Raw genomic sequence first — 13,946 nt, forward strand, 5'->3', positions numbered from 1 at the left:
ATCAGCTGCCTTGCTCTCCAAGGAGATTATCTCATTCTTTTTGTTCATCATTATTGGCAATAGTTCCAGAGTAGAATTCCTCCTTAGAAATCGTCGATAAGCTCTCAGCCAGGTATTCCATGGATTTTTTTAGCGAGACCCTTTAAGAGCTAGCATTTTTGAAATGAACATTGCTTCCATGCAAGATTTTATTCTGTTTATTAGCAACAGACCTGCCCCTAAATTTGTTTACTTTTTTCGATCTGAAAAATCCCACCGGAATCTAGACTAGCAAGTTATGCAAAGAATTTGAGTTATTTTGGCCATTTTTGGGTCCAAAAAAAGTCATCGCCGAGTGCTTGGCGGAATCAAGATTTCTCACTTCCACCACTTCAGCTCCTCTATTGTTCTTTTTTGAATTCAAGATATGCTTATTTGTAGACTCCCCCCTAGTAGGAAGAATCACTACAGCAATACTGGCCACACGTTCCTCTACACTGTTTTGGCTATTGTTTTCCAGTCCAACAGGATTTTTCTAGCCTACTCCCTGTTCACCATGGTCCATCAGCATCTGGGCCAGACCTAAGCCCAATCCCGATGTACTTTTTTCAAAATTCGATGCATTTCTTTTGTCCCTATTCAGGTCCCGGCTGGGCTCGAAGGTCAGTCCATTATTTTCTTTAATAACCAGGCCTGATCCAGATTCAGGGCCTGCTACTTTTTGTTTTCCTTTATTGGATTTCCTATTTAATTTATTCAATCCATTAAAATGCGGGTCAACATTCTTTTTATACTGATTTTCAGAAACGATTTATTTCCCTTTAGTACTTTTAAAATTACAAATGTTTTCTACATGTCCATACCTCCCACAATGAAAGCAGATAGTAGATAATGATTAATATTCCACCTTTTGGGACCTACCATTGATCAATATTTATGATACCAAGGGCGTTTCTAGATTAACATAGACCGCCAATCTAGCAAAGTATCCTCGCGTCCTACTGTCGGTGTTCAAATCAAGCTTAACCACTTTACCAACCAATTCCCCGATTTCAGTAATGATTTTATGATTATATAAGTAACTAGGTAGAGCCGAGAATCGGATCCACGCCATCACTACACTCGGATATGCCTGAGAAGGGTCGAAGGCCATTATCCACAGCTGAACTATCAAATACTAACCAAATATGATCCATGGCCCTTCGGATAGGGTCTTTTCGTAATCCATCTTGTTTTGAAATTTCATCAGGAAGTAACCATTCTCAATGATGTGCATGGAAGCTGTGGGTCTCCACATACTGTAAATTTTTTTCTGCAAAACCATAAAACCAATATTCCGCCCTAGAAGTTTTAAAATCATAGTATTATCCATACCTTGAATGAGGATTTGATGGATTTTGTCCGAGAAAGTTATAGAATGAACACCATTCACAACAGACTTTTGAATGTCCCCTTCCAAAATATCAATAGCCTCCTTTTCATCCAAACTGTTAAAGACATCTTTTGAGGATTGTCTAACAAGTTTTTCTCTCCAAGTAGCGGGTTGTCCTGAGGGCGAATCAATCATCATTCCATTGCCCACCTCTTCTTCCTTATCCCGAAATCTGACATTCTTAGGAGTCAACTCCTCCACAATGGATTTCCCAGGATTATAGTTTTCACAGAGAGTGTCCATGGAAAAAACTTTTTTCTTTCCTTTTTCAAATAGCTACAAACATACTTATTCTTTTTTTTTTTTACTTTTTTCCTTTAAATTTCATATATTTTTTTTAACAATGTGGTTATTAAATCCAAAGTTATATCTTATAACTTATTTTAATTGACAACACTCAAATTCAATCGTCAAGACTCGGGTGGAGCCCATTATAATTCAAAAGGATTTTTTTTTGTAATTTTATCATTCGAGGAATGATTGTATGAAATTGGAATGTCACATCATTTTTATCCCTTTCAATAGGAGAATGACAAATCAGATTTTTTCCTCCTTAAAAAATTTAAATCCAGCTAAAAATGTTAAAAATTAGGAGAGAAAAATATGATTTGTCATTCTCCTAATAGAAAAGAATACAAATGAAATGACATAGGGGCGTAGCCAGGGGGTTGGCAGGGGCCCTAACCCCCCTAAAATGAAAAAAAATTCATTTAGGCCCCTTAAAATTTATAAAAATTTAAATTAATAAAGGTAAAATTACACTTTGAACCCCCTAAAAATGATAAAAATTTGATTTAATTCTTTAAAAATTATAAATATATAGATATTAAAATAATAAAATTATATTTTTACTATCGTACAAATATATTATTTAATTTCAACTCCCATAGCAAAAATTTTCCGACTTCATCTTGACATGGAATCCTAAATTCATATAACCCTTTCTTTTTATACAAATACATTATTTAGAAAAGTTAGTTGGGTACCAAAAATGGAAGCTAAAAGAAAAAGGGAAAACAACATTTTTTATTGATGTATCTAGAAACTGGATCGAATTTTTTATTCAAACACAAACTATGATTCCATGATCATTGTCATAACAAAAGCAGGGTACGGAAATCTTTTTGTTATACAAAGTGTTTGTTTGAACTGAAAAAGGGTTAACATAATATAGTATCAGCACAACAAAACAAAGGTGGCAATGGAAACAAAGACAAGAGAGATGGTGACAACAAGGGAAGAAGCTGCGTTGCGGGGAGGACTAAGAACTCCAGGCGTAGTGTCGCCGGCTTCACTTCGGACTTGGACCTTAAGCTTTTGGCCGGCGGGACAATGACCAGCGTAAGTGCAAATGAAGTAGTGGTCACCAGTCCTTTTAAGCGTAATTTTTACGGGTCCTTTGTTGTCGGTTGAGATGGTGTCGGTGTTGGTACAGGCGTCGTAACCAGGTTCGGTCACCTCTGCAACATCATGTTCCCCAGTAATAAAGTTGAACACTGCAAACAATCAAAACAATTGGAAGTAACTGAATCTGATGTTTGAAAAACGTGGAAATATTTAATAACTAGTGGAAATTAAGTTAGAAACTCACAGAGATCATCCCCGACAACGAAGGTTTTATTGTCAGCCCAGTCATCGTATAAATTAGAATTACTGGTAGGGACTTGCCAACCAGTGGAGTCTCCTACAGTGTAAGTTGTAGAAGCATACGTGGTTAGGGTTGAAGCCAAAACTACAAAAACTGCAGCCATGGCCATGCTGCTTTTCCTACCCATTTTCTTTATTACCTTCTCTGAGTTCAATCCCCCCAAGATTCCTTGTCTCTTTTTTTCTGCACTAACTTGGTATTGCCTGGGCTGTTTATATATAGGGAGTGTAGGAGAGTCATAAATTTGTGGTAAACTATTAAAACAAGCTGTGGGTGAGGGCCTATAGTAAACTACTTTATTTCCTAGCAAATGTTAGGTTGAATGGATTGATGGTTTGAATAAACCAAATTTAAGAAAGATTAATTTTCTGCATTCTACCCCTTTTACATGTTCTTTTACATGCCTCTTTTTTAACACGTGGAAATGTAGACTGATAACTTGGTCTTTTATTAATCTACCAAAAATGGTTGCAGACATTGTTCTTTCAATCTTGTTTTTCTTTTTCCAACCCATCATAGCTTTGACCCTTTTTCTTAACCCTTCTGCTCTCCTTGCCATTTGTTTAGACATTGTTTACATCCTTTTGAAGTTTCCTTTCTCATTTCAGCTTTTTGGTTGCAGGTAATGCACATCATTGGAACTCAATAACACCTTTCTTTCCTTGCAACATGAGAGCAAGTTTTTGCTCCAAAGCAAAAGTTGCAGCGAACGAAACTGAAGATACAAATCGTTTTGCTTTTGCACCAGCTTATCTTTCCTTTCAGCGAACTCAGTAACACCCATTCGACAGGGTCGAAGCCAGAAAATATTTTTAAGGGGGACGGATGAAATTTTAATTTTTTATAGTTTGTATTTTTATAATTTGTAAAGAATTAAATTAAATTTTTATAATTTTTAGGGAGACCAAAGTACAATTTTACCTTTACTAATTTAAAATTTTTAAGAAATTTTAAGAGCGGCCGGGCCTATACCAGCCCCTTACTGCGCCCCTGCCATTGGTACTTGCAGCAACATCAATCAACCATTTCGTTGGACAAAATTAATAGGACCTATTGAAGTTTTATGATCATCAATTTCATTTAACTGATCTCAATATAAACACGATCTAGAATCAAGTTGAATAACATGATTCAGTCATTAATCAACATCACCCAACATAGCCCTCTCGATCTTCTATCCCATGTCCACTCAAGATCATAAATACACAAGCTTCTCTATTTCAAAAAATATATTAATCTTCTTAAAACTTGAGTCTGGGATTCTTCAATACTAAAGTTATTATTGTTATGTTGATCATTTTGAAGAACTGAGGGTAAAGAAGGATTCGATAACATGGGTTGGAAGAAGAACAAGATTGGTGACCATTCTAGCAATTAATAAAGTAAAGACTAACTTTCTGAAAAAGGAAGGAGCAAAACTTAACGGTAAAATCTCTGTTAATTTGCTAACCGTCTACATTTCCATGTGTCAAAATCATATTAAAGGAGCATACACGGCGTTACAATTCATACATACTTCATACTAAATATTTTGAATTTTTATGAAATTTGTATAATATTTATAATTTTGGGTTTATTTTATTATTTTAAATTATTTTTGATGTAGTCTATAAGTTAAATAGTATCATGTTAGTATGAAATATACATGAATTGTCACTTGTTAAGTTAATATCGTTAAAAAATAATATTTTAATCAATATTTTTATTAAAAAAAGATAACTCTTAAAAATTAAATTCAATTTTAAAGAGATAAACATCAAATTAAAAAATATATATATAAATATTAAAAATTAAATTTAATAATAAAAAAAATAGCAATCCTAGAATGGTCTATGTTTCTTAAAAATTTCCATAAAGTATGCTAATTAGCATTTAAATAATGCTTTGACATTTTCAACGTTTCCTTTTATACAAATTGCTACGGTATTGGTCACTATAGCCAATAGTCTAGGCCTTTAACTTGATTTTCTTAATTGATTTAATTTTTAATTTCTTTATGTCCGAATAAAGGGTTAGTCATAAAATATGTTTCATTTTTATAAGTGAGAATTAAGTTCTTCGAAAAAAAAGGATTAACCATAAAATATATTCTATTCTCATGAGTAAAAATCAAACCTTGATCTCAAATGAAATGAACAACCATCACATCACACCTTATGATTAACATATTGATTTATTATAGCTTTAAAATTACTTTTACATGTTCCTATTCCTTTAATTCGATTTGTTTACAAACAATAATCAATTATATTCATGTACATGATCGCAAAATGATGGTCATGGTCATGTACAATAAACAAATGTATCCAAACAAATTTAATAATTAAATAATAATAATTTTGTTATAATCGAACAATATTAAACAAGCTTTAAACTGGTTCATAAAGGTGAAGCAGCTTGTTCACTATTTTCTTCCCATCATATAGCTAGCTGGCGAGAACATGGAACATGCAATGCAACTCCAAGATCCCATGAGGGCATGAGGTTACCCAAAAATCTCAAACTTTTCATCTTCTTTCTCACTATATTATTCTATTTTTGCTCCTCCGACGCCCTTCTGACCTTAGTTTCCTTTGCTCCCCAACTTCCTCATCACCTCTCGACCGGAGAACCAATCACCAGCCGAAGAAAACCATCGGCATATGCCATTAAAAAAGGCTTAAGAAACCCCCATCAGCATATTCAGTTATATGTACCTACAATTATAAGAGAGATTTCTTCATGCACAAGAAACACATTTTCTATTATTTATAAAGAGCTAATCATGTGTTCCTAAAGATCCAAAATCAGGTATGTTGGTTTGTTTTATAAAGTTTAACATGAAAATAAGTAATCATTAATAAATCTATAAGTGTAGAATTTATGGGTGCTAGCTTTGGCATCAACTGAATGAAGCCCCAACACATGTTTGATCACTATCTTGAGAACACAAGCAGGAATGCAGTAGCCATTGTTAATATTATCGAATAGCATCCACACCAACTGCAACCACGATTATCCTGCAATAATGCATATAAAAATTCAATGAAATAGGATAAAATAAAACAAAGACTACATCTTTTACTTTTGCTGTGATATTGAAAGAGCAAGTTATGACAAACAAGAACTACATATGAGCAACCTTCATTAACAAAGACTACAGATATATGCATGACAATCAAATAGTATCAGGGTCTGAGACTGGAAATCTACTGGCCATTCAATAAAGAAAATTTATCTTCATGATATCAGTACTTTTCATATTAAATTTACTGCATCGAGACAGTCCAAATCAAAAGGATTCCATTAGGCTAATTTACACTTCAACTTTCCGTTCCTCTTGTACAATCAAACTCAAATATTGCTCATCCCTTCAGATGTTTCCAATTATTTAATTAATTCACCAATTGGGTATAGTTATTCATTTTGTCAAGAAATCAGATCCCGCAAGGTAACAAGTATGATTACAATACTAGGAAGTAGAAGATTAGGCAGCACATATGTGATTCAATAGAAGAAAATGTTCTCCTGTAGCATTGGTGCAACAGTGTGATTCTTCAGTTGCGCTTAATGAAAGTTCTACTGCATTGTAAAGAGGGATCACTTGTACACATTTGAAGTAGTGATTAAATAAGGGGTGTATGATGAAGGATTAACCTTTTGCAAGGAAAACAGAATGTTCTTGCAAAAGTTAGGTTGTATTGGTTTGGCCGGGGATACTATCATTCCAGGCCACCAAATTCATCCTTCTACAGTTACCTAGCATCCTTCCAGCATCATATGGACAATAATCGGTTTCGGTAGCAGGTGGTCTGAAATAAAAATGGAAAATTGGAGAAGCTTTGTATCACATGAAACAAGATAAACCTTAACTAGCCAGAGCATATCCAATCTTTCAATTGCATTCCTGTCTCTTGTTATGATTTGCTTAATCATCGATTCGTATAAATTAGAGAACCTTCCCTTCATGCAGGCTCACAAGGGGAAGTACTAAAGGAAGATCACTACCTAAGAACTTCAGGCAAGAAATATGGGCTTTAGTTAATCTGTTTCTTAATTTGTTTATGACTTGCACCCTTTCCGTTTGAGGTTTAAGCCTTTCCTACCCTATAAAAACTTGTTATTATGATTTCTTGACCTCAGGCTATCTCTACTCTCTCTTTTCTCCATTCTCTATCCTCATTGTGTTATTTCTCTTCAAGATGCATTAGGAAAGTTGACTATTCACCGAGTATTTCATAGAACGGAGTTCAAAGTAGAATTTAGTCATTCAAAACTAATAAATGATTGGATCTTAGGAGACTTCAAAAATAAAAAGGAGGCATTTACATATAAACAATGTACAGACCCATTTTTAATGGTTCAAGAATATGACGAACCGTAAAGTATGGTGCAAAAAAGACACTGTGAAGCTATTCAATCAAATCAATAAGATATAAACATGTTACAAAGGATTGTAAGAGTGTTCACAACACGTTATGTAATGCGGACATGTAAATGGAATATTTGTTGCTTTATAAGATATGAAGGTGATACGCCTAAGCTGAAAGATAATGAGAAGAAAAATCAAACTCATAAGATGGTCGGGTCAGCAGCATCACTAAACAGATGGACTATGCCATTCCCATGAAGAAATTGTTAAGGTCCATTGTTCTCTTTATTAATAAACATCATTCGTAATGCTTTCACCCATTTTTAATTCAATGTAATTTCATCAAGTGGAAACCAAAAAACGTGACAAATTTATATTGCTCCAAGAATAAGCTTCTTCTGGCTGAGAAGACTCCAATCTAAGCCGCAAAATGTTAACATATAGCTAAGATGACACATGTCAAAGAGTGGGAAGGAATCTCATACCTTCAAAGACAAAAGTAATGAATCTGCAGATGAAGATTTAAGACCAGGAAACCCAATATCGTACGAAATGCTCCCATCAGGTTTGAACAGTCCAAAATTCCTCTCAGAAGTTGGTCCAGGCTTCAAATTTTCATTGAAGAGTGCGAAAACATATGCCCTAACGACATTTTTTGGCCTCAGCGGAGTTCCTTTCATCTTTGCAAGTCTTTTTCGCAAATTGTAATTATATGTCCTTGCATTATCCACGGTTGCTGCAGACTCATTTTCATCTCCATGTGAAGCCCACCCAGTCTCTGTGACTATGACTTCCATCTTTTTAAACCCAGCATCTTCTAATGCAGCGTAGGCTGCATCAATCTGTGCGTCAAGCAGGTTGTCATAATGCAACTTAGTTTTCGGATCATTTGCTCCCTCTGTTGGTAGGAAGAGAGCATAATTAATATCAATATGCTCCGGATCATACATGTAGGCTAGAAATGGGTAAGCATTTAAACAGAAAGGGGAGCCAATTTGGGAAAAAAACTCCAACAGTGGCTTCATGTACTGAACAACATTATCTTGGAATACACATGATGAGGGAGGGAAAGAATTCGCAAAAACCGCCTGTGAATGTGCTGTGGTAATCTGAACAACATCACTTAATTTAAGTTTATTTACTGCATCGTAAACATTCTTAACTGCACCTAGAAGAAATCCCGAAAATTGATCACTCCCACCTAAGACTTCATTCCCTATAGCAATCCCACGGATACATGTATCGGGAAGATACGCTAACACATTGTCCTGGACCCAATTCATCGCATGATCACCATCGGCACTCACATCTCTCAGATTTCCATTAGGAAGTCCAACCACGATTTCCAGCCCTGTCCCACTAAATTCTTTGAGGACACTTTGATCAGCATCATAAATTCGAACATTCCTTATTTTTGCTGCCTTAAGAAGCGTGACAACTTCATCTGGTGATGGGAGGTTATTGGCAATTCTTCCATAATTAATACCATACGTTCCGGTGAAAGCTTGCACAGTCACAAATGCTGGAGAAAAGAAACCAAAATAGTAATCAAGAATATAATCATAATAACAATAATATCCCTTGTCAAAGACAGAAGAGAGCTTTTTGGTCATGATTTTAGGAAAATACATCTTACATCCTATATATTCTACAATGATAATAGGATACAAATCCCAAATCAACTAAATAATATATAGGAATTCAAAATCCTTTGATTCAATAAAAAAAAATTGAAAACATCCCTTGAAACTATCAAAATTTAAGAACAAGCCTACAAACTAAGGATCCAAATTTGAGCAGAAAAAGACAGCATAACAAATAACCAAAAAGAGCCAACAAAACCTTAAGGAAAAAGAAAGAGTGAAAGAGAAAGTACCAAATGGAGCAAGAAAGATGAAGAAGAATAGCGAAACTCGCAGAATTTTCATTGCCTTTTCGTTCTATATTTTGTTCAAGGATGAATTAAATTATCCAATTCTGGAAACGCTCTTTATAAGGAAATTGAGCAAACACCTTCAATGCAAAGCTTGTTGTAACTCCAGCATGCCATATCATTAATTAAAGAAAAAATAATAATAAAAAAGTCTCTCCCTTAGTACTTCACTTTCTCTCTTTATGTCACACGGTCTCCTCCATTTTCCTAGTGTTTCTTTAGAAGCTCAGCTTCTTTTTGGCCTCAACTAAAATATGGGTAAGAAGGAAGATTGTGAAGTGATTTTAAGACAGGAAGCCAAAGCTTGTGTGTGAGAAAAGGGTCTTCAGCTTTGGGATTTTGATTAAATTCAACTATTCTTTAAAAATGTTATTACAAAATGTGTTGTGCCCATTGGTCAGTGCTGCTTACTCGCCAATTTGGAAGTGTTGAACTTGAAGTTCTGTATTGTCTCCACGATCCACAATTGGGCCCTAAACTGGCTATTTAGTGACTAATAGTCTCTTTATTAAAAAAATTTGAGTAAATTATTCCTATAAATTTCGAAATGCAAATTAACTCTTTTGCACATAGCACATTAATTTAAATTATTAATTGTTAATTTAGTCTTAAACTATAGTTAAAATATTATTTTAATTTTTTAATATTTTTTTACAATAATTCTAAAAAAAATTTAAAAATAAATATAATTTATTAAAATATTAAAAAATATGTTAACTTTTTTAAAAATAATTTTTTTCTAAAAATTCAAAATCGTCATCTTTTTAACTATTTGAAGTTGGGTTTCTCTATAGATACTAACCATAACCACTTGGATTTAACTTCCATTCTTCTTTTGTTTTCATAGTATTGTTTCTTAACATAATTTTAATATTTATATTTACTATGTTAAAAAAAATTAACATTATTTTTAATAATTTATATTTATTGTAAAGATTTTCTTTTAGTTTTTTAGAATTATTGTAAGAATTTTTTTTAAAAAATCAAAATAATATTTTAACTATAGTTTAGGGACCAAATTAGCAATTAACCATTTAAATTAACTTGCCACATTATCATTTAATTGATAAAATTTAACGGAGGACTAATTTGCATGTGTCGAAATATATAAGGATTAATTTACTCATTTTTTTTAGTAAAGAGACCAAAATGCAATCCACCCCTAATACTTTTACGAGACTACCCACTCTTAAGTTGTAACTGATTTATAAGAAGCTCGAATTTAAGTTTCCAAATTTGATTTTATATCATCACATTTATTTCTAAAGTTCAAATTCCATCTTAACTGAAATATGTTTTTTTAAGGTAAAGCAATATTATTTACAAATAAACAAAAGGAAACAGACCAACATGGTGAGGCAATAACTAATCCTAATCCAATAAGCTTACCACATACACTCGGTCTTATAAAAAAAAAGTGAGAATTAACAAATAAATTAAGATGAGATATTGATATAAATTAAATTAATATACCTTAAAAAAGTTCTCTGACTAGCTTTAAAATCTACTTAATTTAATTAAAAAAAAGGTTCGGGCAATACAAAAGTACATATTATTATACTTACCAAAGTTTAAACCAAGTAAATGCTGGGAGTTTACCAAATTAATCAACAAAAAATAGATGCCAGACACCAGAAAAGAGCACTAATTTTAACCTTTTACTTAGCACTGCATATTACATCCATATCCTTTCATCACTTACAAGCTACACGTCAGACCAATAATACATCAGACACAGTTACATTATATAGCTATCTACCATAATACCAAAAGATGTCTCATCAGTTACTACCTTAGTAAAGCTAGTCATTTTAAGTATGTCCCAAAATCAAAAAGGTTCACAAGGGGGATGCATCATGTTAAATGTTAATCCATTGTAAATAGTATCTCAAGGCTTCCCCTCCTCTGCATTACTTCCCTTACTACCATTTTGAATTGCTTCTTCCGTTTCATCACGATTTGCTGCTTCATTGACTTCGATTTCTCTTTCAGATTCAATTGTGCTTCTATCATGTTTCGGTTTTCCTTCTCCTTGCCCCTCATTTTTCCATTCCTCCGTAACGCATACGTTGGGTTTCTCCTGCTCCATGGATCCAAGCCCTTTCTCAGCTTCACTCGCTGGTTGTTCAACATTTCCATCGGATGTTGCATCCTCCATGTCTCCTGTTTCCTTTTGGCCAAATCCAGAAGCATTCATTTCAACTCCGTCCTGCGGGCATTTCAACTTTTCAGATACTGCTTCACCATCTCCTTTACCTTCTTCGATATTAGTAGATATTTTTGCATCTACTCCGCGTGTCACTTCTTTAGAAGTGGGTTCAGATTTACTGTTACCATCTTGCGTTTTATCTTTGTTCTCATTCTCATTCTCTTCCTCAGATTTTCCAGCCTCTTCCATAACATCTTTACTATCCTCTGTTCCTTCAGGGGCTGTCTCCGATTCTTTGTTATCATCCTTTGAAGCTGATGATTTTCTGCCTCGTTTTTTTGGAGGTTCACTATCTGCTGTCGGCATTGCTTTTACCTTCTCGCTAATCCTTGCTGATCTCCTAGGGGTCTCACCAGTGCCCCAATCGAATTCCGATATTACTGGACCACCAGGGTGTTGTTTAAGGTAATGCTCCAATTGTTTCTTGTTACTGATTTGTTCCCCAGAGGGAGCAGTGAAAATGATCTCATTCTTCTTAGGAGTTCCCCCTTTCTTCAGCTTCAACTGCAGAACAAAAAGAAACCTTAAGATTGCACGATATTATCAAAATCAACACCAAAAATGACATTGATGACTTTCCAGTTTCCTACATAAAGTTCCGAAACAATTGCACAACTTGAAAGCAACGTTTAATCAACAGACATTCTTCAACAGTCTTTCAAAAAATAGTCAAAATATCATTTCTCAAACAAAAAATTAAATCTTCCAACTAAGAGCACTAAAATATCACAAGGGATGCCCAACTTTGCTCATTTGCCTCCAAGAATCGTTTAAAAACAGAAACCCAAAGATTACAGACAAAGACCCTTCTATAGAACCCTAGCTATTGCTTTGCTTCCAATAAATTGGGAAAACCAGATGTGTTAACCAGAAAAAAAAAACTCATAATTCACCATTAATACTAGGAGCAAAACAAAATAACTCTAATTAAAAATTATCATTACTTCCCTAACTAGAAAAATAAAAACAAAATAAAACCCAGTGAAACGACAAGCAATAAACTTGAATTTTTTTTTTAGGAAGAAAGAAGAAGAAGAAATGAACCATTTTCTTCCAACCAGGAGGAGCAGTGAGTTGTAAGCAAACAACATCATCTTTGGCACTGTCCATTTCCTTCTTCTCCTTCCCCTTCTCCACCGCGCTCGCCTTTTCCACCTACCAAATTACCGACTCAAATTTTTATACCAAATTTTACTTATTTATCCATCTGATCCACAAAAATTATACTAATGTGTCTACGGCCCGGGCCGGGCCAGATTCTACTGGACTCCAAAATCCACAACATTTCTATACTTTTCATTTTTATTTAATAAACTTATATTTTCACTGAAATTTTAAATATAAATCATGTAACATAGTTTTTAATATTTATATTATATAATATATATTATAGGAAAAAAATATAAAATTGGAATACAGGTTTGTCGAGCTCCACCATTAATATTGGAAGCTAAGTCTAACTTTAAATTTTTTTATATTGTATAAGTATAAATATTTGTATATGTAATATGTAAAGATAAATTTGTGTTATATTAATTAGTGATTTGTGAAAATTAAATTAAATTAAATTTTTATTTGTAAAATTGCATAAAATCAAAGTTTATATATAACATTGCACATTGAAGCAAAATTCATATATAATTTTGATATTTATCCCTTAATATTTCTTTTTTCTTTTATTTGTATTTATTTAATTGATTTTACATTACTTTTTTCCTATGATAATCTCAAAATTTGGAACTAACATGTTTAACTAAAAATGATATATGATATATCAATTGAGTCTTAACTCGATTGGCATAGATATTGCTCCCAATGTAGGAGTACGTGAGTTTGAGTGCATTAAATCGTATTATCCTCCTATTTATGTGTTGGGGAGGGGTTGTGGATAATTCTAGACATTGTATCAAAAAAAGCAGATATGATCAAAATCTATAATGAGATTATTCAAAAAATAAATGTTATATGATATAGATGTGAATATCCCATGCCATAACTTAAAACTATAACAATAAATTAAAGGGTAAAGTAAAAAAAATTGTCACTAAATTATTGTTTGCATTCTATCTTGATCATTAAACTTTTAAAATTTACAATTTAGTTATTAAACTATTCGAAATCAAATTGTTTGGTCACCGAACATTAACAACAGTTTGAAATTTGACAGAAGTGCTGACATGGGCTTTTTTTATTGGTCTAATAATAAATTTAGCCCTATAATGTTTACAAACTCTATCAATTTCATCCTAAACATAAAAAATTTCACAAAATTAGCTCTCAATGTTTACAAAATTTGTCATTTATAAAAATTAATAAAAAATCATTTAAACCCCTAAAGTCATAATGAACATATGACATCAAACCAATCATTGAATAATGGGAATAGCTATCAAA

At 33.1% G+C, this 13,946-nt stretch overlaps 3 protein-coding genes across 3 annotated transcripts; all 3 read right to left on the reverse strand.

Annotated features, from left to right (window-relative positions):
• Positions 1-2,410: 2,410 nt before the first annotated feature.
• On the reverse strand, positions 2,411-3,322 carry LOC107963534 (stellacyanin). Its single transcript, XM_016900006.2, has 2 exons — positions 3,003-3,322; positions 2,411-2,907 (listed from the first exon to the last, which is right to left on the reverse strand). The coding sequence occupies exons 1-2, from the start codon at positions 3,184-3,186 to the stop codon at positions 2,588-2,590; spliced, it is 504 nt and encodes a 167-aa protein (XP_016755495.1). The 5' UTR covers positions 3,187-3,322; the 3' UTR covers positions 2,411-2,587.
• Positions 3,323-5,382: 2,060 nt separating this feature from the next.
• Positions 5,383-9,730, reverse strand: LOC107962604 (glucan endo-1,3-beta-glucosidase 11). The gene is made up of 3 exons (XM_016899050.2): positions 9,287-9,730; positions 7,896-8,932; positions 5,383-6,058 (listed from the first exon to the last, which is right to left on the reverse strand). The coding sequence occupies exons 1-3, from the start codon at positions 9,336-9,338 to the stop codon at positions 5,975-5,977; spliced, it is 1,173 nt and encodes a 390-aa protein (XP_016754539.2). The 5' UTR covers positions 9,339-9,730; the 3' UTR covers positions 5,383-5,974.
• Positions 9,731-10,982: 1,252 nt separating this feature from the next.
• LOC107962605 (methyl-CpG-binding domain-containing protein 11) lies at positions 10,983-12,755 on the reverse strand. The gene is made up of 2 exons (XM_016899051.2): positions 12,597-12,755; positions 10,983-12,056 (listed from the first exon to the last, which is right to left on the reverse strand). The coding sequence occupies exons 1-2, from the start codon at positions 12,660-12,662 to the stop codon at positions 11,232-11,234; spliced, it is 891 nt and encodes a 296-aa protein (XP_016754540.1). The 5' UTR covers positions 12,663-12,755; the 3' UTR covers positions 10,983-11,231.
• Between the last annotated feature and the right edge of the window lie 1,191 nt (positions 12,756-13,946).

Source organism: Gossypium hirsutum, chromosome A06 (assembly GCF_007990345.1).
Source record: "Gossypium hirsutum isolate 1008001.06 chromosome A06, Gossypium_hirsutum_v2.1, whole genome shotgun sequence".
Classification (NCBI taxonomy): Eukaryota; Viridiplantae; Streptophyta; class Magnoliopsida; order Malvales; family Malvaceae; genus Gossypium; species Gossypium hirsutum.

What these genes read in the sequence shown, in the direction of transcription:
- LOC107963534 (XM_016900006.2), bottom strand. Translation starts at nt 3,186, where the DNA reads ATGGGTAGGAAAAGCAGCATGGCCATGGCTGCAGTTTTTGTAGTTTTG. An exon ending in CGTTGTCGGGGATGATCTCT is followed by an intron (nt 2,908 to 3,002) that starts GTGAGTTTCTAA and finishes GATTGTTTGCAG; the next exon opens with TGTTCAACTTTATTACTGGG.
- LOC107962604 (XM_016899050.2), bottom strand. Translation starts at nt 9,338, where the DNA reads ATGAAAATTCTGCGAGTTTCGCTATTCTTCTTCATCTTTCTTGCTCCA. An exon ending in CATCTTTCTTGCTCCATTTG is followed by an intron (nt 8,933 to 9,286) that starts GTACTTTCTCTT and finishes TCTTTTCTCCAG; the next exon opens with CATTTGTGACTGTGCAAGCT. An exon ending in CATTACTTTTGTCTTTGAAG is followed by an intron (nt 6,059 to 7,895) that starts GTATGAGATTCC and finishes GCATTATTGCAG; the next exon opens with GATAATCGTGGTTGCAGTTG.
- LOC107962605 (XM_016899051.2), bottom strand. Translation starts at nt 12,662, where the DNA reads ATGGACAGTGCCAAAGATGATGTTGTTTGCTTACAACTCACTGCTCCT. An exon ending in CTCCTGGTTGGAAGAAAATG is followed by an intron (nt 12,057 to 12,596) that starts GTTCATTTCTTC and finishes TTTGTTCTGCAG; the next exon opens with TTGAAGCTGAAGAAAGGGGG.